The sequence below is a fragment of the Lissotriton helveticus genome, chromosome 2_1 (assembly GCF_964261635.1).
Source record: "Lissotriton helveticus chromosome 2_1, aLisHel1.1, whole genome shotgun sequence".
Lineage (NCBI taxonomy): Eukaryota > Metazoa > Chordata > Amphibia > Caudata > Salamandridae > Lissotriton > Lissotriton helveticus.
In genome coordinates, this window is record NC_136059.1 from 913,934,772 (window position 1) to 913,956,229 (window position 21,458).

Here is a 21,458-nt window from a genome sequence, read left to right on the forward strand (position 1 = left end):
TATTCCGTCCATCATCTTGTGTATTTTGCTGTTCACCCTATGTGGGAAGGGTAAGCCCAGACATGGGTCCCGTGCTCACTACGCCACTGGAGTCAAGCTATCCTGGCTGAAGACGGTTGATAGCCAGAAACCAGTCCTAGGATGCTTGATTCCGGTCCAGGGAAGACATGGCTTGGCAGTTCGGTCTGGACTGTTCACATGAGGCTCAGGGTCAAGACTGATTTGCATATGGCCCTTTCTGAACTGGGGGGGCTTGGTGAGCAACATAACGATGGATTAAACTCAGATCTGTGACTGGGGGTGAATGTTTTGCCATTGTGCAACATTCCGTCCATCATCTTGTGTGTTTTGCTGTTAACCCTATGTGGGAAGGGTATGCCCAGACGTGGGTCCCGTGCTCACTATGCCACTGGAGTCAAGCTATCCTGGCTGAAGACGGCTGATAGCCAGAAACCGGTCTTAGGATGCTTGATTCCGGTCCAGGGAAGACATGGCTTGGCAGTTTGGTCTGTACTGTTCCCATGAGGCACAGGGTCAAGACTGATTTGCATATGGCCATGTCTGAACTGGGGTGTCTTGGTGAGCAAAATAATGATGGATCAAACCCAGATCTGTGACTGGGGGTGAATGTTTTGCCATTTTGTGCAACATTCCATCCATCATCTTGTGTGTTTTGCTGTTCACCCTATGTGGGAAGGGTATGCCCAGACGTGGGTCCCTTGCTTACTAAGCCACTGGAGTTAAGCTATCCTGACTGAAGACGGCTGATAGCCAGAAACCGGTCATAGGATGCTTGATTCCGGTCCAGGAAAGACATGGCTTGGCAGTTCGGGCTGGACTGTTACCATGAGGCACAGGGTCAAGACTGAATTGCATATGGCCATGTCATAACTGGGGTGGCTTGGTGAGCAAAATAACGATGGATTAAACCCAGATGTGTGACTGGGGTGAATGTTTTGCCATTGTGCAACATTCCGTCCATCATCTTGTGTGTTTTGCAGCTCGCCATGAGAGCATTCTAAAGTACAATCACTAGTCTTGTGAGTAATAAAATTCCATGCCATGATATACCTCTTATTGATTTTTACAAGGCCTAGATGGACCTCCAGGCAAATCTATGTAAGGAAAGGTCAGGGAAGTTCTTTCACGCTGCTCAACATGCTGGACGCCTTAACTCTATTGCTATTCTGGATATAAAGTCTATAACTCTTGACTTCTTACATTAGGATCCTGGCTGAGGTGAATCTGGAGGAGCTCTTGTGCCACATCACAAGGCTGATTCAGTAGGGATTAGAAAGGTTTTGTCTTTGGTTGCTCCACTGACCTCAAGCTAAGATGGCTGCTCGATATCCAATTGCAGATCAGCCCTAAATTGAATGTTATGATTGCACTGCAAGATATTGAAAAGCCAGTTACCTCAAACAAATAACCAATTTCATGATCAGTGTTGAAAAGTGTTGTCTTGTAGATAACATTATTTAAATGGTCAGAGTACTGTACTTTTTTCTCTTTCGGAGATATTAACAGCATTCACATTAATGGGTGGAACCTGGCAGTGGTTTCCTGTCTCCTTCAGGATGTTTGCCATTAGTAAGGAGATGCTGGGTGTGGTGCACAGTCAGACATAGCAGTCAAATGGTATGTTACAGATAGATGTAATGTGGTACACTAATTACATGCTACTGGATGTATATTATCCTTTTTAAACATGTTTCCAATGCCAGGTGTAGGCGCTCCCAGGAATCTTTCAGGATTGAGAATTAATTGGTTTCAATCTTAGTGTTCAATCTTCCAGCGCACACTCCTTGAGCTAACAGTGATCTCCACTTGAAGCGTTTCACAAATGGGTTTAAACAATTAGGCGTTGATGAGAATGACCCTAGAACCGGGCTCCTTAGCAACAAGTTCTTGCGGGTCCTCACTTTTACTACTGGGCATTGAATCTACATCATGCCATGTCTTGTTTTGTATTTCAAATGCACACAGATGGGTCAGTACAGAAATGGCTGGGGCAATACTAACTTTCCTGAGTAGTGTATTGATAGGCTTGTACTAGTGTTCACTGCGGGGTTATGACTCAATGGAATCCATACAATGGGTTTAACGCGAAATAAGTAGCAACATTGAATTCTCACGTTCCAACCTTAAATCTTCCCACTCTTCTTCTTGGATACAGGCAGATGGTACACTCAAGGTATTGGATTCTCATTCAATAAACAAGGTCAGTACTGCTGAAAATAATTTGAAATATATTGTTCAATTGACTTCCTGGCGGTCAAAGAGGTCCTCACTAAGGTTGGTGTTCTTTAAGCGGTTGGAAGCTTCATATAAAGAATATTACAAAAGCATAGATTATAATTCTCATTGGTCGTGATTCCCTGCGGTTCCCAAAACATTCAGAATAGGCCAGTAGATCACAATTATGGCTGATTCTCCTCTAGGTGTCATTATACTGTACTTTTAAAGATATATATATGCAAGGTACATAAATGTGAAGTTAAGAATAGTTAATCTATACGTTCCTCAGTGCACTTACCTTACATTATATGGTCCTTTGATATTTGGTCCACGATATTAGTGTGCTACAATATTCTTGGATTCAATATTCAAAAGTATAATCCTATGTATCTACTATACAAAAACTAAAATAGCATAACAATAGAAACTACCCTGACTCCTCGAGGAGATGTAATATGCTCTGTGGGACTTTATTCGTTTACCCTGGAGCAGCCAACTGTCCATACTTTGTAGATGTGTCGAAAGGGGAAATGGCTTCAGCGGGATAGATAAACATCAAATTCCTAGAGAAGCCAACTTTGTCATTTATTAACCTCTGGTGCAATCACTTGCCTAGTATAGTTCATTCATTTTTTTCAAACAAACATGTGGAATCTGTCAATTAAATTAATAAAAGTATTGCTGTGCAAAAATAAGGAATATGCCTCCTGATACCTTTCTGCTAGACGAAACAGACACAAAAACGTTTGTCCTTTATTCAAGTCTGAGATCGGAAAAGCTTTGTAGATATATCTTGGTACTTAATAAGCTAATAATTGCTTCACAACATTCATATACACTTGGGCCCTATAGTTATTCGTTTTATTTTATTGTATGTTATTTATTTATTACGTTCCCACTGAAAATAGATGGTAGACGTGTAATGACCAAACAACAAATGATTGAGGCTATGAAATTACAACAAATTCGTCTACACCTAGGAAAAAAATTATTTATGACATTTTGGGAAAAGATACAATATTCTAGATGAAGCATATTCAATTGCATGAGGAACAGAGGAAAGAATCTCTCTTGTCCTATTGAAGTGTGGATTTTGTGACACAGAAAAAAAGCCCTATTGTTGGAACTCTGTGCCAAGTTGTCCAATTTGGAGCATAAACAAGGTGGTTTTTAAGAGAAACATTTCACCACATGCACACATTGCAACCTTTCTTGAAAGTCATTTTGGAGCACATAAATTAGTACTCTGTTATGTGCTCTTACATGCCTTTGTGAATTGGCCCAAAACAGTTAAAAGGGGAATATTCTGGGAATATTCTTATACAATTAGTATAATCAGAAAGGAATGTGCCCTCCCTGCACTCTTACTAATAGGGAGTTGTGTATTCCAGGCATGGCCACAAATTCATGTAAAAGAGTCCCTCTCTAGTGCTACTTCTTGTTCTCATAAATACGTGTGTCAATTGTTCCCTTTAAATGTCAATCAAAAGAGCATGAAAGTAATTTTTATTTTCTTAGAAATGGGAAGTCAATGCAAATGATGAATGATCGTGGGGATGTCATAATTTTATTGAGCTTAAAGATTAGACGGACTGCACCATTCTGTTCTCGTTGGAATCTAATCACCTGTCTCTGTGCAATAATAAGCCAGCAATTGGTCGGACTTTACTGTGCCTTTCAATATAATCAATAGCATTTGTTTAAACTTATGCAATTAAAATAACCAACCTGTACCACTTATCTAATACAGCTCTAAAACGTGCTCATCCCAAATGATACTCGAATCGACTGCTATTTTTGAACAAGGGGTGTGAAAGACATATATCACTTAGGGTGTATCAGTGGGCTCAAAGTAGGAATTGACGGAAAAAAAGTAGATTTTGGCGTTCAAACTGTTCATATTAATTGTTTCCGTGATTTCATTGACTAGATGCAATAAGATTGGGTTTCTCTCTGTTTAAAGACAATACAAAAATGACGACAAAATATTTTAAAGTGAAGACTTTACATCCGAAGCGTACACGACACACATATTACAGTTAACATTCTACAATAATAACTTACTGGCATTGGAGGCGGGGAGTCCACTCTTGCTGGGATTGGAGACTCTGTTAATTCGTATTTCACTTTGGGAATTTTTGTGGGTGTGAATCTGAAGCCAGGGGAGAAATTACAACACCAGAAAGCAAAGATTAGTTCCAAAGAATCTCAATTCACCTAACAAAAGGAAAATTAATGGGGTACAACGCTGCTTAACAACACGGTCATCAGAAGACAAAAAGACGAAAGAATCGCATCATTGGATGTTATTTATATGAAGACATTTTGGAGTATGTAAAGAAGTACTCCTTTAGGGGGAACATCCTTTACGACGCTGATGTTACCCTGCGCTACCATTACGACGCGTCCCTTACAACGCAAGTCGTAACCACGAATTGCGCTGGAGGGCGCTCAAGGACAAGGAATAGTTAATTTACTATTCCAACACCTTCCCTACTATCCACTGGGACTGGTGTTGGAATAGTAAATTAAACTATTCCTAAGTCCGCACCCTACAGCGCCAGTCGTGGTAACGACTTGCGTTGTAAAACACGCGTTGTAACGGTACGCGTGGTAATAGCCCGCGTCGTACCGTCATACATCCCTCCTTTAGGGCTATTTGACGTACTCATGCATGCATTTGTGATTTGGCTTCAAAACATCTAAATTCGGTTTAAAATGTGATTAGTCAGGGAGCATTCATATACAATCCCCCACATGCATCATTGTGACATTTTGCACTTCTTAATTTGCGAAAAATAAGGAATCGCAAATTAAGAAGTGCAAAATGCTATGCATCATTATTTTCGGTATTCATTTGTGATTCGGTAAAAATCGCAATTTTTACCGAATCCCAAATAAATACCGAATTCTTAAGTTAATTTTCGCAATTCCCATTGATTCCTATGGGCCAAAAGGCCCATAGGAGTCAATGCAAATTGCGAGTGGCACTTAGAAAATTTCATGGGTGCAGGGGGGGTCCAAAGGACCCCCCCATGCACCCCTGAAATGTATTTTTCGCATCATGTTTCACACACACATGTCCTAAGGACATGTGTGTGTGAAACATGAATGTTGAAAAAAAAACATTTTCAGCTTTTTAAACACTTTTTCCAAATTTACCGAGTGGTTCAACCACTCGGTAAATTTGGCACCCTAATTGCGATTTTACAGTTTTAAATTTAATGATGCATTGCTTTTAAGAAATCGCACATCTGCGACTTCTTAAAAGCACCCGCAATTTTAGAACTCGCAAACATGTTACGAATTCTAAAATTGCTTCATGCATCCCAAAAAGCACTTTTGCATTCGCAAACGGCCGATTTTAAGGAATCGCACCGTTTGCGACTACAAAAATGCTTGATGCATGTGGGGGAATTAGTACAAATAGAAAGCACTGCGCACATTTACTGCACTTTTAATAATAGGGAGTTATACACTTTGGCCCACATGCATCAAGCATTTTTGTAGTCGCAAACGGTGCGATTCCTTAAAATCGGCCGTTTGCGAATGCAAAAGTGCTTTTTGGGATGCATGAAGCAATTTTAGAATTCGTAACATTTTTGCGAGTTCTAAAATTGCGGGTGCTTTTAAGAAGTCGCAGATGTGCGATTTCTTGAAAGCAATGCATCATTACTTTTCAAAGTGTAAATTCGCAATTAGGGTGCCAAATTTACCGAGTGGTTGAACCACTCGGTAAATTTGGAAAAAGTGTTTAAAATGCTGAAAATGGTTTTTTTTCAACATTCATGTTTCACACACACATGTCCTTAGGACATGTGTGTGTGAAACATGATGCGAAAAATACATTTCAGGGGTGCATGGGGGGGTCCTTTGGACCCCCCCCTGCACCCATGAAATTTTCAAAGTGCCACTCGCAATTTGCTAATGCCTTCCCATTGACTCCTATGGGCCTTTTGGCCCATAGGAATCAATGGGAATTGCGAACATTAACTTAAGAATTCGGTATTCATTTGGGATTCGGTAAAAATTGCGATTTTTACCGAATCAAAAATGAATACCGAAAATAATGATGCATAGCATTTTGCACTTCTTAATTTGCGATTCCTTATTTTTCGCAAATTAGGAAGTGCAAAATGTCACAATGATGCATGTGGGCCTTTAGGTCTATTCGCGAAAACATCTTAGAGTAAGAAAAGTAGTTATTCTGTTGTACTTTGATTACAATCTCTATTATGCCCTTCCAAATAGACCTAAAACATCTAAAGGCAGTACTTACATAACAAGCTTTACCACACGTGGTCTCTGTGTTATTGATTGAGGTATATGAGCTTCCTCAATATAGTTGATTTTTTTCCCTATGCAGTGATATTTACACGTAAATGATTACTTTGAAAAAAGAACAATACCCACTTTACATATATGTATATGATTGAGAGAGAAGCTCAGTGCATTGTCAATGAAGCCAGACGTCTCTGATTCACTGCTTCCTTCTCTGTTGTCGCACTGTATTTGGAGTGGAAGCACTTGATAGTTAAAGTCAGAGGTCAAGGTGTAAACAAAATACAAATATATAATGCACGGTTGTGGGGATGAATCTTTGACTGTGCACACATTGCTTTGAATCACCCAGACAGGCTTCTGCAGTGTTTCAAGGACAATTGACTGCAACAGTGTGCACTAAAAAGGAGTAAAACGTACACATGGACAAGAACAGGAATTCAACTGAACCTGTGGCACTAAACAAGTAAATAAGGAAACTGGTGGGATTAGACATTTGGCAACGAAGGCCACGAAAAGTAAGCAGAATTGTGAGTGATTGAGTGAGTGTCTGTGCTTGTGAGTAAATGCTCAATTCCTCAGCATACAATGTTTGTATAGATGTGGTAGCCGTGCATCTTTTAATATGCAAAGCGCTGGAGCCAGGCACGAGAAGCAGCTGCTTTCAACCCATTGGTGAATAGATGTGTGGCCATTGCTAATAGAGAAAAATATACTCATAATAGATGGGGCAAATGCCGCTCCATATGGCTGTTTCAAACCACTGGAGTATTGGCATTTACTGCGTCATCTATGTTACTACATGAGAAAGCTAGATATTTCTTCTGTAGTAGTACAGTGTTTTCCATTCACAACTGGAACTTCCTCGATTTTGACGTTTTTGCTTAAATATGAACTTCCGTGGTGCTATTATACAGCCTGTCTGCCTCTCAAAACCTTAGACTGCATAGTGTGCACGTACTATGGTTTTCCACCAGAATGTAGAGTACAAAGTATCATGGGGCCAAAATATCGAGGCTTAAGAATCAAGAACCAAAATACGATGAAGGTAAGAATACATGTAGATAGCTATAGTTTTACTATACTTAGCATCACAAATTATTTCCTAAACCACACATATATCTTAAAAATGTGTAGATGGAAAGTTAAGAATTGTAAATTTATACTTGTCTATATGTACTTATCTCCATGATATTTTGATTCTCGATATTTAATTCCCAATATTTTAGGCCAACAATATTTTCTACTCTGTGTTCCGACATACAACCATATTCATGATCCTGACAGACCAGTGCTGGTTGGAGGTTGACAGTCAGAGATACGTTATTTTAGCAGCTCCCTCCCTGGAGAATCTGTTGTTAGTAACTAGGAGTGGGCAGACCCTGAGGAATTTGATCCTGTGGAATTCTGTCATTTAGAGCCAGTAGGGCATTCCGCGCTGAAAAATCAGGGCTCCTGGCACCACGTGGTGCGCCAGAGGGTGCAGCTACTCAAGTTCATTTTGCTGGCACTCGAGTAGATTTTCTACTCTAGGGGCAGACTTCTGACTGCAAATGGTCGCGACCGCCGACAACCGTCCACAACAGCCCACGTTAGAAAAATCTTGCCAGATGTCCCCCTAGCAACTCGGAATCTCTCTAGGGAACGCCAAATCTCTCTTGCGCTCTTACGTGTGGAGACGCACATGAGAAAAAAAATCCACTGTGAGCAATTGGAGAAATTTGGGCAGACTTAGGTGTTACAAGAGTAATGCCCCGGTTACTTACCGGTAATCTTCATTACTCCGAGTCCATGTCTTCCTCGCCACAGTAATTACCCATGAGCCTCCGGCTCCACACAGAACTCCAAGCATAAAAAAACAGCGCTCTAGTCTCCCTCTCCCTCCTCCAAGATGGCCCCCAGTGGCTCCAGCCAATCCCATAAAGGGATACAGAAAGACCAACACAACCTGAAGAACCAAGCCGCAGACATGAAGCCACCAACAGGGCCGGGAGGGAAGGGAAACTATACTGTGGCGAGGAAGACATGGACTCGGAGTAATGAAGATTACCGGTAAGTAACCGGGGCATTACCTCCTCGTCCTGTCTTCCTCGCCACAGTAATTACCCATGAGCCGATACCAAAGCAATCAGCTTCATGCAAGGAAAACACTACACAGAATCATGTAGAGAAACAAATGTTAACCACAATAGGTACAATATTCCACAGAAACATACACCTCAAGGAATCCCAGCCGACAGTACAGAAGAGGCAAGGAAAACAGAACCCCCACCCCCAATCCGAAGGTGATAACGGGACCGGAAAGTAAGCGGGGACGACCAAGTTGCAGCCCGGCAAACATCCACCATGGACACCCGCTGAAAAGCGGCCCACGAAACAGAAACAGATCCGGTGGACCGACCCCGAACAGACAGAGGGGGAAGAATAGAAACAGAACCATAAGCCAACAGCATGGCCTCCTCAATCCAACAACCGACAGCGGACAGGGAAGGCTACAGGCCCTGACGAGACAAACCAAAGTTGTCAAACAAATCGTCAACCGTATAAAGGAAGAAGTGCGTGATAAAGAAACCAACAATGCACGACGCACATCCAACAGGCGGAGAAGGCAATCCTCAGCCTAGGAAGGAGCAGGACAAAGAATCGGAAGAACCACTGCAGCAGAACGGTGAAAATAAGAATCTACCATAGGAAAAACGTAGGATGAGGGTGCAAGTCCACATGATCAGACAAATGACCAAAAATGGAGCAGACCGCAGGAAGGCACCCAGCACACCAATACGCCTGGCAGATGAAATAGCCACAAGAAACACCACTTCGAGTGTCAAGAACCCCAGGCCCACCGACTCCAAAGGCTCGAAAAGAGCCGACTGCAAGGAACGCAAAACCAGAGGAAGGTCCCTAGGAGGAGAACAGAAGATAGGACTGGGACGTGGCAAAGAAAGCGACTCAAAAAGCCGAGCCACCAAAGGAGAAAACAGAACCAAAGGCAGGACATGAAATGCCCGAACGGCGATCCATAGAGCCCTGAGAGCGGAAAGGCCAAACCCAAAAGGAAAACCATCAAGTAACATCCAGAATCCGAGCAGGGTCCAAAGAAGCCAAAGACAGCCTGCGACACACACATCAAGAGGCAAAGCCATCCTAACGCTCAGCGTAGGACTGAAGAGTAGAAGGCCTCCGAGATTGCTGAATGACGCCAGCAACCGCAAAGAACAACCTTCACGCAACAGCGACCCCCTCACAAGAGCCAGGCCCGCAGACCCAGGGATTGGAACACAGGCAGAGGCAGAAGAGGACCCAACAGAGGATAAGGCACGAACGGTAACGTCCAGCCCGGAGATACATCCAACTCCAGCAATAGGGGATACCAAGGACGACGGCACCACCCCGGAGCAACCAGAAGGACAAACGACCCCCCCCCACCCCATCTGATCACCCGCAACACCTACGGAATCAGGGGAACAGGAGGAAGGCACGCAACAGGCCCCACAGTCAAAGAAACGACAGAGCGACCACACTCCAAGCATCCAGACAAGGCATAAACGTGTAAAAACAGCGGAATGCAGCCGAGGTCCGGGAAGCAAAGAGGTCTACAATCGGAGACTCAAACAACCACCGCAACCTTCTGAACATCAAGTGTGGCAGAGACAAAGACCCCATGGATGGAAACACACGGGTCAGACAATCCATCACAAAGCACTCCCGACCAGTCAGGAAAAAGCCAAACAGGGACGCCAGGCTCAACACCGCCCAAAAACAAATCGACGCCGAGGCAACTGAGGGAACGTGAGAGTCCGTCCGGACCCACACACGGTGACCCCGCGGAGATCCGAAAAGGTCAACAGACCCAACAGGAAGGACCCAGCCTCTCGTAGTTGGAAGAACAAGACAACACCGCCTGAGGCCAAACCCCCGAGTCATAGAAACCCCCAGAGAAGAACCCCACCGCAGCAGGCCGGATACGGCAGTGAGAACCTGCGAGGGAACAACCAGAAACGGGCGGCCCCTGGACAGACGACATTCGGCCAACCATCACACCAGCACCCCTGAACCTCCGGGGACACAGGGAACAAACACAACCACATCTAGGGAACAGGGGTTCCAAAAGCAACAAAGTGCGGGACAACCACAGGCGTATGGGAAGGCGAGCCCATGGCATGGCCCACAAAGATGCAGACATCCGACCCTGAACCCGCAATCACAGGCACACATGATGAGAAGGCCCCGACAACAGGGACCACACAGCAGACTCAGGGACAGAACCGATCAGGGGGTAGGAACACCAACCCCAACCGAGTCCCGAACAGAACCCCAAAGAAAGTCAATACCCGCGACGGAACCAGGGATGACCACGGAACATCCACCAGTAAATCGCGATGCTCCAGGACACGGCATAGCATCTGGAAATGCAACACCGCCCATGACAACCCAGGAAGCAGCAACGGAGAAAAAACTCTGAGAAACCGGGCGAACAGGCACATGCAGAGAAGCAACCTGTAAGACAAAGGAGTCAAAAAAATCCCCAAGAAAGATCAGAGGGAGGAAAACCCGGAGGGAAATCATTCCGAAGAGGAACAAAGGCATATACCCAAACAAATCCCCACATGACCGAGAACCCCCTCGCCCAATGTCACCATGAATAGGATAGAATAAACCCTCAGAGAACGTCGGGTACGGGAATCACGGCTTTCCACAGAACAAGGGATTCGACACCCTCCAAAAAAAGCCCCTGCAGAAGAGGGACCCTGGGACACGGAGAGGACCCGAAACAGCCTGGGGGAGACAGGGAAAATCCAAGATGAACCCCTTTGGATACCACCAGCAGCACCCACCGACCTGACCCAGACTCGCGCCAAGAGTCCAAGAAGCAAGGGAGGCGACCCCCAACCGGAAACACTCCAGGAGCGATCCAGACAGGACTTGGAACGCGGGATGGGAGGAGTCAAAATCACCGGAGAATCGGGACTTGGCCAAGGAAGAAGCACCCCGGCCATGCCCCCTGCCATGAAAGGGCTGACCAGCACGTACCCTCCGCGAAGGACCAAAAGATCTTCGGGAACCAAAAAGCCCGGAAGCGGCCATAACGCTCAGGAGCCAGAAGCAAACGGGCCTCCGCCGTCTACCGAAACAAATTCCCCAATCGAGAGCCAAACAGGCACACACCAGAGAAATGGATGCACATCAGTAGACCCATCAGTGCAGCATCAGCCTATCACGACCGGAGCCACAACAGCCTGCACGCAGCGAAAGAAGACCCAGCAGCCGAAGCAGCCGTCCCCAAAGAATCATGTTGTACCATTAACCCCAGAGTAGAAGAGACATCTACGCTCTGGTCCAACAATACAGCCAAAGACCGAAAATCCGTAAGAAAGACTGGACGGCATATCAAGAACAGGCCGCAGCCCGGATGGAGAAAGCAGCCGCTGCAAAAGTGCGTCACACCGTACCATCCACCTCACGATCCACAGGGTCAGTAGGAGAGGAAACCTCCCAAACAACCATCCCATGATACGACATACCGGCCATCAAGGAATCCACCGTGACCGAGGAAGGAATGTGTACCCAAAAATCCTGCAGAGGATACCGTATATACAGGAAACGAGGAAAGGAACCCATGGCCACATCCTCCCATTCAGTTTCCAATGAAGAAAGAAGGGGCAACGAATCAGGCTCAGGACGCTGACACTGCGAAATAATTCAACCTCCATAGGAACCACAGATTCAGGGAAACCAAGAATATGCGTATGTGACATAGGACTTCCAGAAGGTCGGCACTCACTAAGTAAGTTGCCCGGAATCACAGGAGGTTCTGGCGTCGTTACCGAGACTCGAACCCAGATCCCCAGGTCCGAGGTCGAGCACCCTAGCCGTAAGGCCAACTCCTCTCCCTTGACAGGAGGAACATGAACCCTGTCATGCAATGCAGCGGCAACTGCAGAATTTACCACATTCTCCATGACAAGCCATGAGCAAAGAACTGATAGTAAGGGATAGAAAACACCTGATCTCCTAAAATTAGCCAGCAGGTCGGCAAGCAGCCAAAGACACGCCCATAGATACGCCCCCTAAGGAAGCACAAAAAAAACAGTAAGAAACGCGATCCACCGCCAATGAGGCCCCAGACTGGAAAAAATTCCAGCTAGGAATCTCCACACTCTGACCCAGCCGAGACACAATAATCCCAGGCAAGAGACCGAGCACCGGCAAGAGAACAAACATCCGACTGCGCAGAGTCCCAGAAACAGGACGCGCGGTCGGAAAAGGGCATGCACCGTAGCAACCTGTATCAAGGCAGCAAACGCCGGTAAGGAAAAAACATCTGACCGTGGAGAGTCCCAGAAGCAGGACGCGCGGTCGGAAAGGGACGTGCACCGGAGCAAATCGCCGCTATGCAGCAAGTGCCGGCAAAGAAGAAACATCCGACCGCGCAGAGACCCAAAAGCAGGACGCGCGGTCGGAAGGGGCACACACCTGTAACAACCTCCCGCTGAGCAGAAAGCGTAGGCGTGGCCAACACGAAGCGGGAACACCATGCGAACCCGCACAAAAAGAGCACCAAAAGTCCGCTAGGCTGGACAAGGTGCTCGGCAAAAGAAAGGGGGAATAAACCATTAAAAACACAACAATAGTAACTAACTTCCCCCCAACTAAATACCCGAGGCTGCAAGGGACTGCTAAAGCAAGACCCCAGCCCCACTCACCTGACCAGCAGGGAACACAGCACTTGGAGAAGTGCAGTAAAAAAGAACAGGTCGTGTTGGTCTTTCTGTATCCCTTTATGGGATTGGCTGGAGCCACTGGGGGCCATCTTGGAGGAGGGAGAGGGAGACTAGAGCGCTGTTTTTTTATGCTTGGAGTTCTGTGTGGAGCCGGAGGCTCATGGGTAATTACTGTGGCGAGGAAGACAGGACGAGGAGGTAATGTGGAGTCGCCACTTCCGTAGGCGGAACAACATATTCGGCCAACACCTAATAATAACGTTGAGATATTTAGTAAACAATTGGCACTGAATCATTTCCTTTCTCCTCTAAACCCCCAAACCTTGATGAGAACTGAAAAACAGAGGGGGCAGATTGCTTCTATAAGCAATAAATATTGCATAATTGCTGACAGGGTAAGGAGCTTAAACGCGTAGCACCGCCAAGGGCTGCAAATATCCTTGCACTTGGTCAGACCATAACAGATAGGTTTAGGGAAATAAATAGCTGCTTGTCTGATTGGTGTAAAGGAAGGAGTGTCTGATCTCAGAGTTATGCCTAAAATTGTATCCTATTCATACAATAAATGGAAGACAGGAGTGAGTATTTCACTTGTTAAATGACACACGCCAGTAGTAAACAGCAGCTCTTTCCTAGATGTAATAGTAAGTGTTGCTTGATTCCCAAGGCATATATTCTCTGGGACATAAATTTGCCCTGCCATAAGTGATTTGTCAATAATCCTCACTTTGTAAAAAAATTGAAAGATCATTAACTTTGAATTTTGTAATGATGGGCTCTCAGTCGTTTCAGCATGCAAGCACATAAACTGCACATCGAAGATGCTAAACACAGATACATTATTCAACAGTTCCATGTTTCTTTGCAGATGGGGCCATGCCCCCCGAGAGAAACCCTGAGTGCCCCCACATGTGTTGGAGCAATTGCAGTTTACCCTCATCTTCGAGGCATCTTACCTGGCTCCCCAAGTGGTTAGACAGTCGAAAGATGACCCGGTTAAAATACGGACAGAAGGGCCCCACTCACACTGTCTTTATGTGCATAGGGGCACGCACCCCTGAATTTCCATTGAGAAGGAGGGGTGAAGACTACCTGGGGGCAACCGGGGAGAGGCTCTAAATGTGCACATCTTCTTGTGTGGTACACACGTGTGTGCAGGCACATGGGCAAAGGCATTTACATACTTGTGATGGGGTGCACCTACTTCCTTGTTACGTTATGTTATGTGATAACGATTTATACCATGCATGGTTGTCCTCAGAAGGCCTTCTCAGCCAAGTCTTCAGCTGTTTCCTATAGTTATCTTGATTGGACACTGTCCCTGAATGATCTGGATTTTTTTCCAAAGAGATGGTGCTTATATGCGTAAAGACCTTCCTTCCTATCTTGTCCTCTTGAAGCGTGGGATCACCACTACGTTGAGTTCTACGGTTCTTAACCTGGTCAGGTGATATAATAGAATCAGAGACAGTAAGCACATATTTTATAAAGAACTTGCATTACACAGGCAATAATTGTGTGTCCACACAGTGGATATTTGTAAGAGAGGCTGCACAAACATTTGTGGTATTACAGAAGAGGCTACACAGAAAAGGCTCGACAAACAACTGTGGCATTGCAGATGAGACTGCACAGACATCTGTTGTTTTACAGAAGAGACTGCACAGACATTTGTGGTATTACAGAAGAGACTGCTCAGATATCTGTGGTATTATGGAAGAGACTGGACAGACATCTGTGTTATTACAGAAGAGCTTAACAGACAACTGTGGCCTATTCTGTAGTGCATGAAAATCACAAAAAACAAATGCCTATTGCACTCTGTGTGCACTGCTCATAATATGCCATGAGAAGCTAGGGCAGGCCAGCAGATTACAGAACATTGTAACAGTTGCAGAGGGTATACTGTACCATGTTCCTTAGTATGGTAATTGTACAAGATGCCTTCCCTTGAGCTCAAGAGACACATGGAATAAGTTACAATCCAACGCTTATCAGAAATAATTGGAAATATTAATTACCATTAATACTGTGAGACCTTTTATAAATGTTATCCTGTAGACAATAGCATAATAATGAAGGGCATTTCGGACCGGCAGTAGATGTTTCTCAATGGACGTAGCCAGAGAGAGGTCAAGCATTTAGATTCTATGTCAGGACCTATAAATAATGGGTAGATTAAGTATCCAAACTTGGAATGTTGGAGGGCTCCTAACAGGGGATAAACGAAGACGTCTGGCTGAGCTGCTTAAACTAAATCCAGTAGATGAACTCTGTCTTCAAGAAACCCATGTACCTTGGACTAAAAAATCGTGGCTTAATATGAATGGGTACAATCTACTGGTTACTTCTACACAAGCTTCGAATATAAGGGGGGTTGCAGTACTAGCTAAAAACAATCTTGGACCAGGGATTCAATATCTTTCAGATCCTCATGGTAGATGGGCAATTGTTAAGCTTGATTGTGGTATAACCATTTGCACTGTATATGGCTCAAACCAAGATGATCCCACAATTTTTGATGAACTAGAGATCGAATTAGCCACCTGGCAAGACCCGTTAATCTTGTGTGGTGATTTTAATATTTCATTAATACCACCATTATCTAACATCTCCCCCAAAACAAAATATCGAGGACGCAAACCCAGAGTATATAAAGCTGTCAGCAGACTTATATTTAACCTTGGTTTAATTGATACATGGTTACAAAACAATACACACGATCAAGGATTCACCTACTTTTCTCATCCTCATCAAAAACAGGTTCGAATCGACTACATGTTTGTCACTGGAGACCTTGCTACACAATCAAATATTTTTAAAAAAACAAGAATAATTTCAGACCACAATTCATTAATTCTTGAAATTACAGTCTTTCCTCTATTTACTCAACAACGGTCGTGGTCATTCGACAGGAAACTACGTTCAATACTGAATTTATATCACACATCAAAAAATGGACCGAAGAGATTTTTAATATAAATCGGTTCAGCGCCTCTAGAAACGTAGGGCCTCATTTGTGAAAAGTGACGCATCGCTGCGTGAAAACAGCGATGCGTCACTTTTCACTGCGCTCTCCCTGCGACATGATTGATGCGTCATATTTATAATATGACGCATCATGTCGCAAGGAGTTACAGATACGTCAGTATTTCTGACGTATCTGTAGGCGCAAAAGTGACGCATTGCTGGAGTGTGTCACAAAAGTGACGCAACTCCAGCAATGCTTCCTTTCACATGGGGAAAGCCCCATGTGAAAGGGCTTGCGTCAGTCTTACGCCTGCTGTGAGGCAGGCGCAAGATTTTGACGCAACAGCATCCTAAAAGTGACGCAGTGAAATCTCATAGATTTCACTGCGTCACTATTACGAGGCTTTTTGCGGGTGAACGCCCCCTCTGCATACATTATACCTGACGCAGGTATAATGTAACGCAGGGGTTTACAAAGTGACGCATCTGCTTAGATGCGTCACTTTGTAAATAGTGCGCATCAGGAGGCATGTTTTACACTGCCGATGCGTCACAAAAAGTGATGCATCGGTAGCGCAAAACTCACGCAAGGCCTTATAAATGAGGCCCGTAGTTTGGGATACTTATAAATCCGCTCTAAGAGGAGAGATCTCTAGTTTTCAATATGCCGCACGTACCAAAATAAGAAACTATCATGAAGCAAAGGTATCTGAACTGGCTATAGCCGAACTAGAGCATACCTCCCTGATTGCACAGGGCAAAGAAGCCAACAATCAATGGCTTACGGTAGCGGTTTTAAAAGCTGAACTTAACTCTGATCTTAGCCAGAAAGCTGCCCAAACCTACAAAGCTTATAGAAAGAAAGCTTATGAAAGTGGGGAAAAACTAGGTAAACAACTGGCATTACGAACCCGTCAAAAAATGTTTCTAATAATATTACCACTATTATAGAGGGTGGACAGACTTATGTGCAACCAGCACATATTATTCCACAATTCCAACGTTATTATCAAAACTTATATTCTGACGAAGTGACCAGTTCGGAAGAAGATATTGATACATTTCTGGCTGATTTTCTTAATAATTCGGCAACCACCAGTTTATTAGATGATGTGGCTAGAGAAGAACTTGAAGCCGAGATCACATTGGCTGAAGTTGAGGCAGCTTTATCGCTATTATCCATTGGTAAAGCAGCAGGTCCAGATAAACTGCTGATTGAAATGTATAAAACTCTTAGTTATCAACTAAGCCCCCTGCTATTAGATTTGTTTCTGGGTGTTCAGTTCAATGGCATTCCCCCATGCTCTTGGGATGAGGCTAGGATTATAGTATTTCCTAAGAAGGGAAAATCGCCCGAGCAACTCACCTCGTATCGCCCAATTTCTTTGATAAATTCGGACTCCAAATTATATGCCAAAGTGATGGCTCTCAGACTCAGCGGGATCATTGGGCACCTGGTCTCTCCGTGGCAGCATGGCTTCATTCCGGGAAAAGGGACCACCGATCATACTCGTCGGGCAATTGCCCTGTTTGATGCCATGTCGGTCACGGGGGACCTGATGTCTATGATCCTGCTTGATGCTGAGAAAGCCTTTGATCGTGTCTCATGGAACTTTTTGTGGGTTGCCATGGGACGTCTTAATTTCGGCCCTAAATCTCTTAAAACTATCAAATCCATGTATCGTCAACCTAAAGCCAAAATATCATTGCTAGGTTTGGAATCCGGCTATATTAACATTGCAAGAGGTACAAGACAAGGGTGTCCTTGCTCGCCTCTGCTCTTCGCCCTTTATATTAATCCCCTTATTTTAAAATTGTTAGAAAATAATTATATTAAGCCAATTCTCTCTAATCAATATGAAACAAAAGTATTGGCATACGCTGACGATATCGCGGTATTAACATCTCACCCGACGGAGGCGATGCTTGAAATCGAACAGCTCTCCCTGCAATATGGCAATTACTCAGGCTATTCTCTCAATAGGGGAAAAACCATTATACTGTGCACCGATAACACTTTATGCTCAGACACAAGAAGAGCCAAAACAGCTACATATCTTGGAGTGATCATGACTACTAATACCAAGACCCTAGTAAAAAACAACTTTGATCCACTCATTGATAAGATCAAGACAGATCTGGACAGAGTAAATGGAATATATCTTTCCGTTATTGGCAGGGTGAACTATTTGAAAATGAACATTTTACCGAGATGCTTATATCTTTTTCGATCAATTCCTCTATATGTAGATCCTAAGATACTTATGTCAATTAACAAGCTTATGTCTAAATTTGTCTGGCAACATGGGAAAATCAGCCGTTCACTTTCCTACTTATCCACTCCATTCAACAGAAGTGGGCTTACGGCACCGAATATTATGCTGTATCATTGGGCGGCTTTTTTAAAACATCTAAAACCAATGGTTCTAGAATCACCGCCTATTTTCGGAACAACTATTACCCCAATCCCCACAATATATGAACTTGTACTCGGCCAAGAAGCAAGTGGCCTCTTATTAAGAAAGACTGAAGCTACCCATTATAAACAAATCAAGGGTGTAATCATTAAAAGCGCCTGGATAATTTGGAATAAGGTACTTAAACATATGCAGATAGGCAAAATCACCCGGTATACCCCTCTGTTCCAATCCACTATTACTTCTGGTCTTGATTTTGATCACACGGCTAAGAAATGGCAAAGAATGGGTATAAGAACAGTGAATGATGTTTGGGTAAATGGTTCACACACTACTTTTCAAGATGTTAAAACAAAATTTGGTCTCTCTGAAGGGGACTTTCTAAAATTTGCCCAGCTTCATTCGAAATTAAAAGCTAAAAGCGATTTAACTAGTCTCCAGAAGATTGACCTAATTGAAGCATTCACTACATCAAAAACTAGGATAGGAACATTTTATGATATACTTTTAACTAATACTAATGATGATACTGAGAAAACAGAAACTAAATGGGCAGTGAAACTTAACAACCCCGATATTGATATCGATAAAGTACTCGATATGAGCAATAACTTGTTTATGGCCAGCAATTTAAAGGCTCAATTGTATAAAACAATATACGATCTTTATTTTACCCCGGCCAAACTATTCGCGTGGGATAAAAGAGAGACCGATTTATGCCCAAGCTGCTCACATGGTCCAGCGACATTAGTTCATATGTTTAGCAGCTGCCCCGAACTTCTTCTCATAAAAGGCATGATTGCCTCTTTTTGGGAGAAAATTTTCCACCATAAACTGCCTGAGTCTGACACCCAATATGTTTTGGGTTATGATGGTTCTTTAAACTTAACTAAATCTGAACAAAGATTAATATTTATAGGTACAGCGGTACTAAGATTAATTTTGTCCGCTCGCTGGAAGGATGATTCATCCCCTAGCTTTCAAATGTGGTTAACTCGCTTTCTGGCCGTCTTTAATTATGAATCTGCAATATTTGCCACTAGGGGAATTAAAACAAAGCTTCGTGGTGAAAAATTATGGCGCCCAATTTCTACTTGGAAAGAAGGTTTATTTCCTAGTGGAATTGGTTGAGACAAATGAGATTCTGTATCTTAATTGATTCATGTTATTAGTCTTTTGTTAATATCCTCCAGCACATTTGTTCTTTTGTTTTCTATTCTCGTATATTATTTCTTTAACCTGTATATTATCATCCTAGTGGTCCCAAATGTATATACTCAATGTCTCTAAGTTAAATGTATTGTCTTATGCTGACTCTGGTTCTTAAAAAATAAATACGAAAAAAAAAGAATTATGGTTACTGATTACTGGGAAGACTTTTGAATTATATTTGGCCTTTCTATAGATAGTCAAAAGGGTGGTGGGCTCGCTTGATTATGTGTAAAAAGCGTCACTCATAGTTGAAAGGAATGTGTAACCTGCAATGTATTGTCTACCATGCTGCATTGCATTGTTATAAAATTACAAATAAAGAGTTTAAAAAGAAAAAAAAATAGATTCTATGTCAGGACCGGAGACGAGGATTAACTTTCCTTGCTTTATTCACCAGCAGTCATTCAAATCATATAACTACAACAACAAACTACATTTCCCATCAGTCAATAGGTATAAAACAAAACAGATCCTCCAATCAAAGCAACGTCAGTCCTTCAACAGTCCTCGTAGATGCTCTATCCTCCTCTTTTTTTGCTGCTCCAGCAGCCTCAGAGATGTGTCTTTATCTTGCTCCATGTCATACTCTAAATATTCGCTACTTTCTGATTGTTTTGCCTTTGCTCGACATAGAAACTTCTCGAAAGGTGTTGACACTGCATTATTTGTGCCCCAGTCTATTTGTTCACGTGATCGCGGTAATGATCCTCACGCCTTTGCAGTTGCTTTGAAGTGTGTCAGGCTCTCCGTGTGGTGCGGTCATCCCACAGCTAGGGGGCCCACACATAGACTACAAATGTACTCTGCGCATCATGGGGATTACTTTAAGGAAGAAAATGTCACATATTTCCCGATGATCAATTTGACCAACTAATTGACGTTTCCCTTTTTAAGGCTGTGTCCCAAGTAGTGGCACCCCTGGAGAGAATTCAAGAGTTGCAGGCTTAATGCCCTAGACTACTCGAACTGAGGGAAGACCTTGCTGGACCTCAGGCCCGCATACCTCCTGGGCATCCCACTCCTCCAGTCCCAGATAGCAAGCACAAGCACTCAGAGGACATAGGCATTGATATGGACTCTTTTGCATGCCTCAAGAAGGCATTCATTGAATCCCAGCCTTCCACATCTGGCCTACAACCAGATACTTTGGGGAGACCCTCCTTCTCTGCTCCCACTACTAAACCAGGGGATGGGGATGACTCGCCCAATACAGCAAATGGAGACAGAGACTCCAGCCAGCCTTGGAGACCGTCTGGTAGCCTTCTACTGTGGGGGATGACAACTTTGGGAGGGACATTCCTTCTATAAATTCGGATATGCTTGTCCCAATGACCTCCTGCATCCGCTTTCATCGGAGTGGTCTCCAGATACTAAAGTGATTTTGTATATTGCGGGCAGTTGCGAAAACCACTGGGCAAAGAAGTCTGAAATTGTCTCAATGTTAAATTCCCCAGACCATCTTTGGAGGGCAAAGTAGCCCTCACACCTTAGATTGACCCCAAGATGGGGACCTTCTTGACAAAGTTTGTAAGGCAACCCCGAAAAGGGTATAGACCGGTCTTGGTGATCATGGCAAATAAACTATTGGATGTTGCTGAACTACTGTGCAAGATTTTGG

At 43.8% G+C, this 21,458-nt stretch overlaps 1 protein-coding gene across 1 annotated transcript in view; it reads right to left on the reverse strand.

Moving 5' to 3' along the window:
* Positions 1-21,458, reverse strand: part of LOC144819544 (uncharacterized) — a 745,296-nt gene that overhangs the window by 186,288 nt on the left and 537,550 nt on the right. Inside the window, exon 15 of the mRNA XM_078677385.1 lies at positions 4,303-4,390. Coding sequence (XP_078533511.1) covers positions 4,303-4,390 — 88 coding nt within the window. The remainder of the gene's footprint in view (positions 1-4,302; positions 4,391-21,458) is intronic.